General features: G+C 38.5%; 1 protein-coding gene across 2 annotated transcripts in view; it reads right to left on the reverse strand.

Moving 5' to 3' along the window:
- LOC102234939 (unconventional myosin-X-like) overlaps positions 1-16,932 on the reverse strand; it is a 47,910-nt gene extending 30,978 nt beyond the window's left edge. Inside the window, exons 1-2 of one of the 2 annotated variants that reach the window (XM_005798337.2) lie at positions 16,507-16,932; positions 2,735-2,833 (exon numbers count right to left, since the gene is read on the reverse strand). In XM_005798337.2, coding sequence (XP_005798394.1) covers positions 2,735-2,833; positions 16,507-16,527 — 120 coding nt within the window. In that variant the 5' untranslated portion in view covers positions 16,528-16,932. The remainder of the gene's footprint in view (positions 1-2,734; positions 2,834-16,506) is intronic. The other variant, XM_023352994.1, reaches the window with a different exon arrangement.
- Between the last annotated feature and the right edge of the window lie 517 nt (positions 16,933-17,449).

A 17,449-nucleotide genomic window follows, 5' to 3' on the forward strand; every position in this document is an offset into this window, starting at 1 on the left:
TAGATGTCGATTTCTTCTGACTGGAAGCAGTGCAATGTTTGGAGCGTCTCAATCAGAGTCCAAACGTACATTTCTAGAGAGTCTATCAAACAGAGCTGCACGATATCAGAATAATAGTGATACTTGATTACAATCATTATAAAGATTTCTATTCACCCTCGTTATCCCGATTCTTTCCTTAATTTCTGTAAATATTAGAATCTCAAGATGCAAAAAACATGCATGTTGTTGGCATTGAGGTCTGTTAGAGACCATTTAAATATCCTAAGGTAACACTGGCATGTGAATAGACGTGACTCAAAAGGTAACATCTAGCGTGTTACATTTGAGATTGTAAGATTGAAACTACGCAGACGTTCATTTAATTTTGGAATTTGAAATAGATTTTGGAAAAAGTTGCTAAAAACTATGGTGGATGGGCTAAAGACCCCTGTTCTAAAGAAGAGAAATTAGCATTCCCTCTGATCAGATTTGATCAGATCTGATTTGAAGTTTATATTGTTTTCCCATAATTCAACAAGGAGTGACGTCCATTCGTCATTTCTTCTACAAATTTTTTCAGCAACCTGAATGTCTTTGTATGGCGGGTTTTCATTTTGTTTGTACTTCTAAGTTTTATGGCTGCAATTTCTAAAACAGAGAGTGCATATTGGGGCGAACTGGATTAAAACTAACGCAAACACCTGAAGCTGTAAATGCTGTTAAAGATTAAGCTGCTTTATGCTCTTTAGCAGCAGGATGTTTGCAGGGGTCACATGCCTCTGTGGTCCATGGGGTCAATCGTGCATTCCCAACCAAGCGGGAGAACGTCAAGCTAAAAACAGCGGGGATGGATCTGGAGTCACAGAGCGCATTGGTCAGATCCTGTTGTACCAGGGTATAGCCCCCAATCCTGCTGACTCCCTATCAAATATTCACCATCTCCTGCAGAGGCAACATTTAAACACCAGCCGCTGGCAGAGAGTGGGAACACGAGGATGTAAGCAGAGCTGGATGGGGGTTGGGTTGGCACCGGATAATCCACTGCAAGGAGAACGCTTGTTCCCATCACCGCTATTTTGGGAAACGCCTCGCCCTCCTTGTTGCACCACCATACTGTATAATCAAAGCAGCAGCATCAAAACGCTCGGCCTTTTAGGGTTGCTTGAAAGGCCACGAAAACATGAATTAATTGCACATTAATAAAAGAGAGTTTCAGAACTTCAAAGACATTAAATCCATCTTTGCCTTGTTCTTTAAATGCTGCCAATGGGAATTCTGACAGCAAAATACGTCCCCAAACATTCATTCCAACGATTAATGTAGATATATTTCATAAGCTAATGTAGAATATATCGATTTGGGAAGTCTTCATACAGAGGCAGATATTTTAGTGCCTCTGCTAAAGGTGAGTATAAGGCTTTAAAATATCTTTACCTTTTTGTCATGATGTACAGGCATTTGTGTTTTGGTTTGTACTTGTGTTTATGTTTAAGGATTTATGTCCTGCCATATTTAAGTTCATATTTCAATGTGAATTATTGCTACAATGGTGTTGCCCATTCTAGGTTCTCTAATTAGATCAGTGTTGTTCTTTTCCCCTTGGTTTGTAGGGGTTTTTGAGATTTAGTTCAACTCCCTTGTGTTAATTAATTTATTTCTCCCTCAGTTTACCTACTTAAATTAGATTTTAATAAGATGCACAAGCAGAAAAACTGCTGAAGCCCAAATCAATCCATTTGAAATAAATGCAACTGAAGAATTTCTTTATTTATACTAGCTTTTAACGTTAACCAGAGGTTAATAAAATCTAATTTTTCACAACTTTCTCATTCACTGGAATGACAGAGATGTTTGTTTCTTTCAACCTTTAGGCTGGGTCCAAAGGAAAGACCAGCAACTTGGAGTCTTCGACTCTCGGGAACAACCAATAAAAACCATCTCCAATTCCAAATGATTGTTCTGGAAGCATGCCTTTTCTGTCTCGCTATTATAAACATGAACATGGCATTTGGCAAACTCCACATTTGGCAAACTTGATCTGATTTAAAAAGTTAAATCTCAAAGTTCAAGTTGAGATTGAATTTGTGGCCACAAACATCCCTGGTGGGTTTGGTGTGAAACCTATGTGGAAATGCTCCTTGTGTCGACTAAGAATTGTTGGAGAATCTGTGATGCTTTGGGCTAATTTTTCCACTAAGTACCCTGGGAATCTTGTTGGAGACCATAGCATTAAAAATCAATGTTTTTTAAAAGCGGCAAAATTGAAAACTTCCACTATTTTTGGACCATTCATGCATCAATAAAGTATTTTTTCTTTGATGCATTTTGGTTTTTGGTAAAAATCAGACAACGTTTAGAAATATGTTCTTTGACTTACGATGAGAGTCATGAAACATTCATTGTTTGTTGAATGGAAAACTACTATCTTCACTTTTTACTTATTGAAATAAGTCAGAGAAATAAATGAGTTTCTTTGTGCTATCTTCTTAATATACTGCTGGTTTCTTCTAACATGATTATTTTATCTGTCTCTGCTCTCCTCTGAAGGCTGAATGTGTGCCAGAGATGAATTCTGAATATGTATGAAGATGAAGAGGAGGAGCAGGGAACTGGGGCAGAAACGTGCCGCATTAAGGCCAGCGGTTTGTATTGATCAGTGAAGACTGGATGAAACGACACAGCAGTTTCACCATCACATTGAATATTCTGTAAGCAAAGGTGCAGACGCTACTGCTCTCTGCATACTCCTTACCTCTCCATAGTCCGTTGTGACCACCAGGGTTCCATCTCCACAGGAGTTGACAGTGGCTGGGAGCAGCTGTTCCTTCTCCCTGACCCAAACTCGGGCCCCCTGGATCGCAAAGAAGTACACAAATACTGAGGTTAAGCATTGTAGCAAACACAAAGAGAGTCTACGCAAAGATTTCCTGCTTAAGTGAAGTACAGCACTCTCTGCTGACAACAGAACTCAACTGGAAAGCAGCTAGTGAGTGAAATTTAAGCCTGGGGTAAGTTTTAGTGAAAAAGGAACTGATGTGTTAAAAAAAGAGGCTCTGATGACAATGTAACAGAAAATGGAAATGCATTGTTGACTGACGGAGCCCAGTGGAACATACGACTCCGTCCACATGCTGAGGGAGACAGATGTGCAAAATAGACAACTACAAACTAACATCTGGCCAAGCAACAGTGGTTAATAAAACGGGGTGGTGTTTGCATCTAAATCATATATTCTTAGAGGAAGTGTGACCTTCTCTGACCTATCAGCAGAGATAATGCTCTGTTTCAGAAAATCCCTGACCTCTGACCAAAAGAGGAGGTAAACATTTGGAAGCAGAAAATAGGAGGCCAAACTCAACGAAGCGACCAGAGCCATGCAAACTAACAGGCCTCATGCAGTTTAGGGAGCTGCAAAGGCACTGAATATTTTATGCTGCTCATTCATGTGTCTCAAATTATGTCAGATAGTTTTGGATTCAGATTTTTGGGTCATAACAGACGTGATCCCAATAATTTTTTGATGAGAGAAAACTATTTCAGGACACACAAGACAAATAATATTTTTGCGTTTGTAGCCAAACACGTTACACGAATTGTGTGACACAGACAAAGTGAACTGACAGAAGTTTAGGTGCTTATTCATGTGGAATTTATTCTGTGAATTCACACTAATTACCGGTTGCACAATCGCAAATTATCTTCAATTTTTTGATTCTTAGGAGGTTTCATCTTATATCTTTTTCTATTTAAGAAAATCACAAGTAGATTTTTAGAAATACTGGCATAATTGATCACAATTTTGTAAAATGATTGATTTGTTCGAAGGTCATTGTCATTATAAATTGATTGTATTGAAAAAAAAGAAAGCCAATCACATTTTCACAGATTAATTTTGATCTTTAAAAAATTTCAACAGCAAGTAATTATGGCCTTCAATTGTTGGGTTGTAGACCTTTATCTTTTTATTAAAAATATTTATTTAAATTTTATTCCCATCACTGTTATTTGTCTTCCATGTACTCCACACAATGGGGTGATTGTTTCTACATGTTGATAAGAATACTAACAATGATGGAAGAATCTCCTAAAAGGAGTTTTATTCATGGATCCATGTTATTTGTTGAAACATAAATGGAATTTTTGGGCCCACAGCAAAACGTTGTGTGGACGAAAACTAATGCTACATCTTTAATTGTTTTTTCCTTCATTTAAATATGTGCTAAAAACTATGTATTATGTATGTATTTATTTTCTACTTCCAAACTAAGTTGTACATTATGTTTGTCTCTCATCCCAAATGCCACTGAAGTTTGCAGATGTAAGAAATGTAGGAAATCAGATGTGAGCTTCTGAAGCAAATGGACAGCAGGTGAGTGGAAGTGAACTGTTTCATGAACAGATGGTCCCACACCCCAAGAAATGTCTGGAAAGCTTTTCTTTCATTCATTTTCACTTTACTTTGTCTTTTTATTCTCTGGGCATTTTTCTCATTTTCCCAACTCAGCCCATGCTTCCATAAGCTCTAATGTTAAAGAAGCCCAGGGAATCCATTCATTATTATGCACATACATTATGCAGTAGTTTACTAAACATGTGCTCAAATGATTACAGTAAGAGATGAAGGGATTAAGGGTGACTGAGTCTATTTGGAGGCTTGCTTTCTCTTGTTGAACCCTTGTTTTTATAGTCTTCTTCATTCCTGTTTCCTTTCCTCTCTCTGTTGTTTTCTCTTCAGCATCTCTCGCTATAAATACTCCCGCCCTTCATTCGCTCATCTAGATCCTCTGAGCTTCTCGTAGCATTTTGCCGACCTGTTGCCTCATTAATTCCTTCTGATCTGTCAGATTCCAGCACACTGGCCTGTTACAGTGACCTGATGATCTCCACTGGCTCTGATCTCTGTATACTTTGCAAACTTTCCATTTGAACTGAAAATCTGGCCTAAGACTCGAAATGAAGCTCAAATACTCTTTTATTTTTCATCTTTCAGCCTTAAAATACAGTGATAGTAAGGACATAAACACACCAGCATTGTAAAAATTCCAGATTTGACCAATAGTTAATAATTTATTGCATACATCGGCTTTTGGAGTCGTTTTATCTGGCTCCTCTTTCCAGATCAATGTGTGTCTCTTGTAAAAGCACATCTGAGCATAGACTGGAGGTTATAAACGACCTGCCGGCATTACAACCCACCCACCCACTCTGCATCACCCTCCTCTTCTCCTCCTCTTGGTGTCCTCAACCCCTCCCCCTATATTACACACTCAGACAGGCAGGAATGGCCGTGCATCTCAAGAGACCCTTTCTCTTTCCTTTGCACTCGAATGTGCAGCTGAAACCTTGTGTTCATCTTGTCTTCTCCTTCTTTCTCCATTATGTCAAAGACAAATCGCATCTTCAGCTTTGTCCACCAAGCATTTCCTCATTTCATAAAAGCTTAACCAGACTAAGTTGTCTCAAGGACGACCCCTGACCTCCAACTAACAAGAACTGACCGGGTGGTAAACATCCTGCTAAAGTGATGATGTCCAGTGAGTTTGTTCAGAAAAAGTTGGTAAAATATAGACAATTTTTTGCTTCATAAATTTATCACACAGGGATCTTTGGGTTAGCTAAATGTTTACAGCTGTTCATGAGTTGCTCTGTACAATCTGGATGGCATGTAGCACATTTATTTAACGCAATTAAGTTGCCTTGTAAAAGTATTTTGACCTCTTGAACTTTTCACTTGTTTCAAATCTCAGCATCTGTCCTCTATGAATTTTATTGGAATATAAGAGTCACTGCTTGTGGAAAAGCATCTTCTCAGCATGATGTTACCACCATGTTTCACAATCTAATGCGTAGTGTTTGCTTTATTCTTTATTTATTATTTTATTTATTACACAAAGGTGGACTCTCTTTACAAATTTAGCAACTTCTGATGGCAGCTGGCTACACAAAATACTACGTATAAGGTTATATGTGGTTCAGGGGTACAGATATTTTTTCCCAGTCACTGTATGCTCTGTTAAGTCGAACATGTTAATTAAAAGTCATGATCAGGGCTGAATTGTCTGTCAGGCTTGTAAATATCTAGCCAGAAAACAGGAAAATTTGAAATTCCATTTCTTTTTTTGTTTAACTAACATATGGCAACAAAGTACCAAATTAAAAATATTCAGTGGTCAGCAGAGGCTTTAGACATGTTGTTTAAGTTTAAATTCTTGGTAAAGCCTGGTCTAGTTGGTAATAAAATCATTACCAAACATGAAAAGCTCAATGACGAAACAATCAAAAGAAGCTGCAACGTGTAGATAGTCCACTCCAAGCTGAAACTGGAACTCAAACACAGCTAATTTCTTTAAAAATGTATGCAGAAATGAGAAAACATTTGTTACTGACAGGTATATTGTAAACTTGTTGGTTGGAAGCTAAACTATAATGTTATCTGCAATAATTAAAGCCAATATGGAGAATACCAGTAACTCAAAGCAGTGCTTATACCAAGAGTAAACATAGAACTAATGAAGGCCTGCTCAGCTAATAATCTTTCATTACCCACAAAAACACAAAAGCCAGCCTTCATCCTATAAGCTTCAACAGCTGTGTGATAAATGCCTTGTTTCTGCTCAAGTAATTACATAGATGCCACTGCTTTTTGATGGTGGCATTGACCCGGAGACGTCCCTTGATGAAGGACCAGGGACTCTCAAGTGCTTCCCATTGTCTTCCTTCTAAGTACAGATGAATCCTGACCAAAACATACTACAGCATGCACTATGACTGGAAAGCAGACGTATAGAGGAGAAAGGAGCAGTCTCAGTGGTTGGGAATCTTTGAATAAGGATTTCTGTAGAAGGTTAGAAATGATTCAAATGAATAAAATATGAAAGAGGCAACTGACCAGTTAGCAACTAATACCAGACAATTCATTAGCAGCCCAGAAATGGAGCGACTCAATCAGTCCAACTTTATTTAAAGAGCACTTTTCAAGTAGCCATGTGTAACTGCTTTACAGAGACTGTAAGATGATAAGATTTTTTTTTCCTGGCATCTGCAGAAATACTCAAATGACTGTAATTTAATGTGCATCATTGGTAGACTAGGTGTATAAATTTCCAGGATACAAAACTAAAATAAATTATCTGTCCTATTGCTTGTGAATCTCAATGCCCTGTTTCAGTTTCAGAGAAGATACTTTATAAAGCACAATGGCTAAAATCAAGGACATTCATTTTTGATGATGGGCATTAAAGCGATTCTCTTTACTGTTCCTTCCTGCCAGTGCAGCCCCTCCTGTGTCAGAGACCTAAACTGTGTCAGCCATATTCCATTAAAGGTGATAATGCAATCAGGACAGCGAGGTTTTAAGAAGATTATGGCAGCTGGAAGGAGAGCAACATCTGTTTATGTGTGTGGGCGTTAGTGTGCGTGGGCGGGTGGTGGTCACCTGGCTGTGTATAAGTCACATCTGTCACAGAAAGAGATTACAGAGTCAATATAGCAAAATCTAAATAATTTATCCCAACATATATCACAGGGTTTTAATCCAGGGCATTATTCAATTTATTTTGGGCTTTGCTTCCTATTATTGTTGCTTTTTTATTTTGGGGGCAAAAAATAAAACTGAGTAGAGTATTTACTATATGAACTTTCAAATTTTAATTACTAGTTGCTTATCCTTATATTTAGCAACAGTGGCTAAGAAATCTGTGAATGGTGTGATCATGTTGACCCTGGCTCCTCTTTTTTTTGTTTCATGTAGAAAATATTTTTACTAGGCTACACAATATTATCGGCATAATATTGGTATCGGCCGATATTAGCTGTAAAATTTAATATCGAACATCAGCCATTCTATCAAAAATAATTAATCGATATAAAAGGAGTTGTTTTTATATGACAGAAAAGTGACAATGATGCCTGCAGCACAACACAATGCCATAAGAAACTGTTAAGTATTAATGCACAACTGGTGTGCTTTTCACTTGTTGCTTGTGAACAGGTTGAGTTTAGTTTTGTGAAGATTTACAAATTTACACTGTTTGAGTGTTGTCATTGTCTTACAGAGAGCAAATGTCATGAATAAATTTGACATTAAACATAATGTTAAAGTTAAAAGTGTTACATCATTTTCAGCCTCCTTTTTAGCATTTGTACTTGGTGGCAGAATAAATTGACAAAGAAAATGCATAAGAGAAAGAAGTGTAGGAAAAAAATATCAATATTGGTATCAATTATAAGCCAAACGAGTTTAAATATATCAACATATCAGATATTGGCCAAAAATCCAATTTCGTGCCTCCCTAATTTCATAGCATATTCCATTTTGACAACTCTGTAAAGTTACACTTGCTGAGTGTGTAAAAATACTGTATGCATTTTTTCTTTCAGGAAAAAGTGTGATTTCAGCACAGCTCCAACTCAAAAGACAAATCTCTAGCACAATTTATAACCAATTTATAACTGGAAATATGCCATTTTGGATTGTGGTCCTTGCCAATCTTTTGCCACCAAATAGGATTCAGATATAACATTTAAGTACCGTAATTGAAACTAAATATCCTTTCCAAGTCTGAAAAGAGTCAACTAATGGCTACCAATACATGTGAGTCTGAGGTTAAAAGCATTGATTTGGCGGTTCTGAAGGCCCTTGGTCACACCACAGCCCTGATCCAGAGCGCCATTTAATGCTGCTTACAACTTTAAAACAAATTGATCTTCCAACCAAACATCTTTTTGACACATGATATCGTGGCTCTGCATAGAGAATGGAAATTCCTTGTCAGCACAAATATTAATTTGCAACCTGAAGAGAAGATGTTTGCATGGTCACTAAGATGTACTTTATTTTGGCCTGGAGTGCAAATATAATTAACAACTGGCTCAGTTTAAAGCTATGAAAATACATCCAGTGTTTTCTTTGTTCATGCGGATGATTGGTTATTTTTAAACATAAACAGAGACAATATTGAATCAATAACCAGAGTTCATGCAGTGAAAGCAGCATTCTGTGTATGAGAATATGCAACTCTTCATATGGCATATTTGTATTAACACTGTAAATCCCTGAGACAGCTAATTATCAAGTTCTCTGTCATTTTGATTAAAAGACAGACACACACCCCCACCAACATCCTGGCAACAAAACTCCACAGAAGCAGTGTGGAAACAGGGCACCATGGAAACAGAGTTCTTCCTCCGGGCATTTATGGATTCTGGGAGTTGGTGTTTAAACACAGAAACACAGACGATATGAGGTCCTGTATTAATTAAGCAGAATGTCTCTTTTAGGTATAGACCATCAAAATTGATGATTTTCAAATAAGATTTTACTGAATTGCTTTCAAATTATTGAAAATACCAACAAAAGCTCATATTGTTACACTTTAATATGAGACACTTTAAATATAATACATTGCAAATATTCCACCCAGACCTGTGAAATACACTATAGTATTAACGTAATCATTCAATATCAACATAACAAATAGCTTAATAGACTATTGATGTGTTAGAGTCTGATACTCATGCACTGTTAAAAAAACAACACACATCATCGTGTAAGTTTTGTTTTTTTATCGAATATTTTAGTAAGTACAGAACTGTATTGTTTCTCTATTTTAAGATGTTGTGCCAACTAGGCATCAGTTTATGTGATTCTCAACCTAAAACATAAAGTAAAAAGTAACAAAATTTTTATAGTATCTCAGTAATTGAGCAGAAGTTTGTTGTTTATACTTCTACATAACAGCAATATCCTAATGTAAGTTATTTCAATCTTTAGTTTAAATGCTGTGACTGTGTTTTCCTAGAAACTTTCCAGGCAGGTGATTTTTTTTTTTCCTTTTAAGAAGGAAAAAGTGTTGAAGCCTCATGTCGGTCAACTGACTGGCTGTGGGCAGCAACATGTAGAGGAGGGGTAAGAATAGATTACTCTAGAGTTGAGAGTAACATAGAGAAATCTCCAGGCATTTTATCACTTGGTCTTTGGACTTTACACAATCGGAATAGTGGTTTTGAAACTGTAACTTTTTAAAAAAATTTCAGCCAGGTGACCAGCAGGGTGCAGCACAATGTGGGGGAGGGGCAGCATTGCATTGCTATGCTAAATTCAGAAAAATAAAAATTCTGTCACTTGTGAGAAACTGACATCTTATTAAATTACTTTAAACCACATAATGTGAAAATTTAAAGTGCTGTCAGGATGATCTTCACTTTTTGGTTGTCAATTTCAATAACCAGCTAACTTCTAATGCCAGCTTGAGATGAAACACAAATTCCTTGGTGTGTAGCGCAGAATCAACCTTTGTTATCTTTCATGAAGGCATCTATGACGCTAAGTATAATTACACAAAGATTCTCTATGTCGCTTTCCCACAAAACAACAAGTTGCTGTCTCAAATAAAGTCCACAAAATCTGTTATTTCAGGATTTGCAGTAACCCGTGATCTCTGTATCCACATTATGAACCAGCTAAAAGGGCAAAATTAAGAGTACTTAGAAGCCACCAGCGGATTACATCCGTATGAAAGCCAGTTACTGAATGCCATCCAGCTACCGTCCATCTGAGAAATGAGAAGATGACAGCTCTGGTGTGTAACCCCGTGACCTACTGCATCATCTGCAGCCAGCATGATTGGGTTCTTCAAGAACAACTAACTGAAATTTATATCACAAGTTAGAAATTATAAGCTTGTCATCAAGCATTATTAAACTTAAGCAGTCGTGTTCATGACTTAAACATTTTTCTTGTGAGGTTGAGTGGCTGTCATGTGATGCAACTGTAGATGTATGATTGTAATGGTTTAATTTATATAACTGCTTGTTTCTACAGATCTGGCAATAATCAAACCTGCGTGTGGCGAATTAAATTAAACAGAAAAACCTGTGATTAATCACAGTTAATTGATGATTTAGCAAAGGTAGCTATTTTATTTTGTTCCCTTAAAATATCACTTAAAAACCACTTTTTATATTTCTGCAGGTTACATTTGATATTTAAACAAGTGCAACAAACAACAACAGCTGAAGAAATCTGTAAGAATAAAACATTTTTTAGGGCCTTAAAAAATATAAAATACATAACAGAATTTAATGCAATTTTATTGTCTGAAATGTCTGATTTTTTTTCTTGCCAGACGTTCAGTAATTTTAAGGTAAGACGATTTTTGGGGATGTTGTTTCCGATATTTCAATGACTAAATACCCTAATTAATATTATAACTACGATTCCAGTTGCTCTAAAACAGGGATGTCAAACTCCAGTCCTCAAGGGCCGGTGCCCTGCAACTTTTAGATGTGCCTCTGCTGCACCACACCTGAATAGAATAATTAGGTCATTAGCAAGGCTCTGGAGAACTGATCTACACAAGGAGGAGATAATGTAGCCATTTCATTCCAGTGTTTTGTACCTGTGGCACATCTAAAAACTGTAGGACTGCGGCCCTCGAGGACTGGAGTTTGACACCTGTGCTCTAAAAGAAACTGCAAAACAAGCAACGGTGTAAAATGAGAAGGAATTTTTTTTTTTAAATGAAGACAGAGACAAGAGAGCTACCAGAAGGGGGGGGAGAGACTAACTGGTTGGGTGAGATGAAGGAGCACCGAGTGAGTGGACGCAAGGAGACAAGGAGAGGGAAAGAAGCAAAGCTGATGGAGCTCCTGAGCAGAACAAATGTGTTCAGAGCTGCTGAATATAGGTCACACATCTCCAGTGACGGTTTCCCTCCCTCTACTGAACCAGTTTCCTGCAGAAGCTACACTTTACATCAAAGATTATTATATTCAATCTGCATCAAAACAGACTCTTCTGAATTCCCCCTTTATAATGCCATTTAGAGAAAAAAAACACACAAAAAGCATGCTTGGATATTTGCAAGAATATTAGTTTCAGCTTAGTATTTAACACGCATGTGTTTTATAACCATATAATATATATTTCTCCACAAAGTAATCATTTTAGTGGATTTATATACCTTTGTATATGATGACATTTTGTTTTGTTTCACAACATAAAGGACAGAAGACAGAGGGATGTTTAATACAAACCGGCTGATATAAAGTCTGTTGTACGTTTGTGCATGTTGGTTTCTGGCACTACTGCTAATGCCAAATGTGCCCCAGAGACTAAATATTATCTACGTTAGTCAAACAGAGGGTCCCTCTTGAAAGCCCATCTGTTTACTGTACAATACACACCTGGCATCTGCACATAGACTCAGGAATATTTCCAGTCTAACTGAAGCTTCTTCGTTGGAAAGGTTTAGTTAAAAGCTCACATTTCGATTTGCATCATTTCAATCAGTCACAAATTCCTATTTGCACTTAGTGCACATGTGGATGTTATTTTGGTAAATTTGTAGAATAATAAACACATGAATCAATAGTAAGAGATTTAAAATTCCTAAAATAACTTTTTACCTTTTTTTCAATCTGTCAGGTGGAATCCACTGAAGATTTTGAGGTAGCATGCCTAAATAAAAGTTTAAATTTCCCACTTGTGGGACTAATAAAGGATTGTCTTATTTTAACTTAACCAAAAGCCATAAAGGAATATAAACAACAGCCACTTTCTTAGGTAATCTTTGATAGCGTCTTTTAGATGTCTTCAGCGTATTAGTTTGATAATATCAAACAAGTACTGCAGATTGGTCAGCTTCACACCCATGATGTAAATCTCCCTTTTTCTGTGATCTTGAAGGTGCTTTACTGGATAGAGAAAGATCTGGTAACTGAGGACGGCATTGGAGAACAGTGAGCTCAACATGTACAGAAAACCAGTTTGAGATGTTTGAGCTTTGTGACATTAAGAATCCTTGTTGGGAGTAACAATCGAAAGATTGGTACACTGGACAGCACCAATCATCTAGTAGGCTGTAGCATTTAAGCAAAATATGCCAACAAATTCTCTCTCTACATTCTGAACATTGCAGCTGAATTAATCAAATTAGGCGACGGTTTTCCAGTCTGTAGTTACTTAACAGGGGTGGCACCTAGTGGGGTCTCCTGCTGCTGTAGCCCTTCTGCTTAAAGGTTAGACATCTCGTCCATTCAGAAAGGGTATTCCAAATGCTTTGATTGAAACAATTAGCTGCCGTTGCCTTTTTAATCATCTCAAACAAATTTGCACATTTTCCTCTGACCTTTGACATCAACAGCACACTTCCATCCACACAACTGCTGCTCACTGGATGTACTCCTCTTTTTCTGACCATTCTCTGTAAACCTGAGAGGTAACAGTGAGAGAAAAAACCCAGTAGATCAGCAGTTTTTGAAATGCTTAGAGCAGCCAGTCTGGCACCAATAACCAGGCCATGTTTAAGGTAATTTAAATCCTCTTCCTTCCACCCCATTCTGATGCTCAGTATCATTTTCTGCAAGTTATCTTCATCAAGCACTTTCTCCACACTATTTTACATACATCATATTATATATGTTACGTCCTCGCCTTGGTTCCTCCCGCTTGGTGTCACCGTAGAATTTTAGTAACCTATTACGGATGGATTAGATTTAATATTTTTCACCAAACTGCTTTCTCCAACTTATAAAGCATATCTAAACAAACCTACTTTCATATTAGAAACTTTTTATTTGTTTTAAAGTGCCACTAAGTTGGAGACTTAACCACTGTCTGTTTTGACACATATGCAGTTGCCCCAGGTGGCATTAAAAAGCAGCAAAGACAAGATTTTAAAAAATATTTTGAGAGCTCTGAACAAGTTTTCTATTGCTTTCATGTGCAGCAATCCCCCCGCATGAAGGCCTGCACTTACAGTGTACTTTGTTTTAAATCTGCCATATTCCACCCCAAACCAACCCAGTTTGAAAAAATGGTGATTATACAGTAGTTTAATGCCACCTGACATTTCATGCTTGACTGGCGGGCCAGCCATCACATTTTCTGCCTGGGTGAGAACAACAGGGGGCCGGGTTCAGCTGTTCATCCTCTCTGGTTTTAGGGAATAGAGCCAAATGGAGTCCTGCAAAGGTATTAGACGGTGCAGCGAAGAGAGGGAATAATCAGAGTCAAACTAAGTGGAGTCAGGACGGACTACTTCACTCAGTGCTCAGTCTTGCTGCATGAAATTAGGCTTGTGGGTATCAAATATGCAGCCTATGCAGGACTCCATCATAACTCAATGAGTCTGTCCATTTTCAGATCTCACAGAAGCTTTCAGCATGTGCTGTTGGGGCTGCAGAGCTGATTATGTGGTGGTCTGCAAATCAATGCTGGGATCAATATATATTACAGACGAACTGATGGGAAATGAAACGGCAGAGATGGTCGTTGCATTTTGCTGTGGCCGTATGACGACTCAAAGGTCTTTGATGGTCAGCCATATTTTACTGTTTAGCATTATCAGAGAAGGGACTGCAGACAGGTGATAGCTCTGACACTTACAAAACCTTAGCAATAGCAACTATGATCTGCTTTCTTGTCCCAGATGCAGAAGGGCATCCCCACAGCATGATGCTGACACCATGTGAGCCTGCATTTGTCATAGACTAAAAATTGCCAAACCAAAGCGTTGTCTGCCACATGTTCGCTTTATACCCTACATAACCTGTGGCACACTTGGAATAATTTTGGCTTTCTTTAAATAGAGGTTTTCTTTTTGCCTCTTTATCTTAAAGACCTGAGCTGAAGGGTCTTTGTAGCTCCTCCAAAGTTAGCACTACCTGGTTTAGTGCAATCCAGCTAAGTCCAATAAATTCAAAGCCGCAAAAGCTAAATCACCTCTTAATAAAAATGACATCCGTTTTTATAGAGCGAATCGGTAAAAAAATATTAAATTAGATATTCACTATTTAATTTCTATTTTTATTTTCATAAAGAAGAAAATACAGTTTTACAAAAAAATATAAACATTTTCTTCGATCGACCAATCTGTGTTTTTGTTGTTCTTTATGAAAAATTGTATCAAAAAATAAGATAGTTTGGAAAAAATAAATAAATACAAATTTGGTGCACCATTAGTTTAATTCCATTGAGGAGACTCTGTGCAAATTTTGTATGGACACAGAATAAAACTAGCTTTTTAAAATCACTTTTAGTTTTACTAACATTGCTCAGTGAAGGCTGCAGCCCCTTGGTCTAGATGGAAGGCCACATTCTGGTCCACAGTTCTTCCATACTCTTTTCATTGTTGGGTGAGTGTTTGATCAGTGCTCTGTGACATTAACAATCTCCCATAGAACCAAATCCTAACCCTGCTTTAAATTTTACCACAGCTTTATTACATCCGGAGATTTCTGCTCTGTTCCTTGGTCTTTATGATGCTGTTTGTTCACTAATGTTCCCTAACAAACCTCTGAGGTCTTCACAGAACAGCTGCATTTATAATGAGACTTAATTACACAAATGTGCACTCTATTTAATAAAAAGGTGATGTCTGCAGGCAATTGGCTGCACTGGATTTTATGTAGGGGCAATTTAGTAAAGGGGTCAAATACAAGCGTACACCACCCTTTTCAAATTATTATTGGGGGCCGGGGGGATACCATGAATCTCTTACACTCTTTCACTTGATAATTTTGCACTAGTTTGTGTTGATCTGTCCAACAAAATCCCAATAAAAAAATACGGAGGTTTGTGGCTGGGAAAATGTGGAATTCATCTACACAACCAGCCGCACATACTTAGAGATTGCATGACATCACTGCCAAAGTCACAAGCATTTAAACCCATATCAGATTAACTTAAAGTGGGATGGAGTGTCTGGGGTGGGGAGGGGGGTAAGTAGCTTGGAGAGGACAGATACTGGCAATGAGTAAGACTGCTTTTCATGAGTGGGTGATACAGAGCGAAGTAACAAAGGTAGGGTGGCATGTTTCACCCAAGTGAACGACGGCATAACTTAAACAAAGCTGGATTTATTCATTTTAATTCATTTGAAAACTTACTTTTCATTGAATGACTGGGCCTATTGTTCAATGATACCAATTGGTACATTCCATCTACACTAACAATCCATCCCCCTCCTCCTCCTCCGTTCTCCTGAACCAAACCATACCCACCCATGGATCCCCCTACCATCCCATTTACGGCCCATTCAAATCTTCTCTCTTCTGTATATTCTGAGACGACTGTTGCTAATCACCACCGCTCTCTGCCTTTCCTTCACAGATTGGATTTAATCCGAAAGCTTTATGGATGCAAAAGCCAGAGCCAGCCCTCCTTTGGCCAATTTTCCTGCGCTTCATTTGCCCTGACTCCACCGACTGCCAGGCCTTGACGCTCTGCAGTGATAATAAAATGAATCAAGCGCTTTATTAACAACACGTGTGAAGATCTACAACTCGATGCAGTTATGTTTTTGTTTTTCTTCTTCTCTGCTTTCGTAAGGGAGAAGGTGACGAGCGGTACCGACTCCAACACCTGCCACAAACATGACGTGAATCAGAATGCAAAACGAAGGGGGAGAGGCAACTCGCAACGCATCTCGCAGCAGCCTGTAAACCAGCATCGATGCGAATGCATGCGAAATGCATTAATGTTTATCTCCGACGCAATGACACAGATTCGGAAAGGCTCACCTCTGTGAAAAACGACTCCATCCCGTCTGCTCCTCCCAGACGACGCGCGCCCGGCCCGGCTGAGCGCACACACCGGCTCCGCTGTCGGGTGCGCAAATTTCACCAATGGGCAGGCGCACGTGTGTGTGTGTGGGTGTGTGTGTGTGTGTGTGTGTGTGTCAAGATGGGGGGGAAGGTGGCGATGGCTCCGTGTTTCTGTTTCCCATTCACCAGTCAGAATATGTCTCGATTGATCATAGATGTGTACTCCCAGGGCGCTATGCGCAAAGAGAGACACTTGAGGCAAATCCAAAGAGGCTGTGATGAAAGTCAATTAAAAATAAAATAAAAAATGTCCACACCGGGGATCCGTCTTAGGGAGCGCTAATTGAAGCAAGCGCCTTTTTCCAGGTCTGCCTCTTTAAAATGACCCAGAATGTGTGCGATTGTAGGTGTTGGAGTGTGTGGATGTGTGAGGATGCGCGCATGGATGTGAAACAGGACCAGTCCACGGATGAGCTTGAAACTATGCACCGCACACACCGGCGGGGCGGTGCAGACTCAGCCTCCTTCAATACAGAGACAGCATGAAGGAGGAAACTACAAACCTAAATGTTTTGCAGTTTGAACAACTGTTTCAAACCCAGTTTAAAAAAAGCAGCTGTTTCAAAACACTTTCTGACACTGTGATTTCACAGGAAAAGAGTTGACGAGGATCTGTTTGTCACTAATAAATTAGTGAAATCAGAAAGTGTGGATTTTTTTATATCTCTGCCACTGAGTGATTTTCATCAGAGACCTTTCATGATTTCTCCTCCTCTGCTCACTCTAACACTGAATGTATTAAGCTGGCTGGGGTTGTGGACTGAGCATTAGGGGACATGTAAGATAACTGTGGAGGTCAGACATGAGCGCTTGGGTTCATGGTTGTGAGTTTTGTGTCCTTGCACAAATTTATGGAATC

The sequence above is a fragment of the Xiphophorus maculatus genome, chromosome 19, assembly GCF_002775205.1.
Source record: "Xiphophorus maculatus strain JP 163 A chromosome 19, X_maculatus-5.0-male, whole genome shotgun sequence".
NCBI lineage: Eukaryota > Metazoa > Chordata > Actinopteri > Cyprinodontiformes > Poeciliidae > Xiphophorus > Xiphophorus maculatus.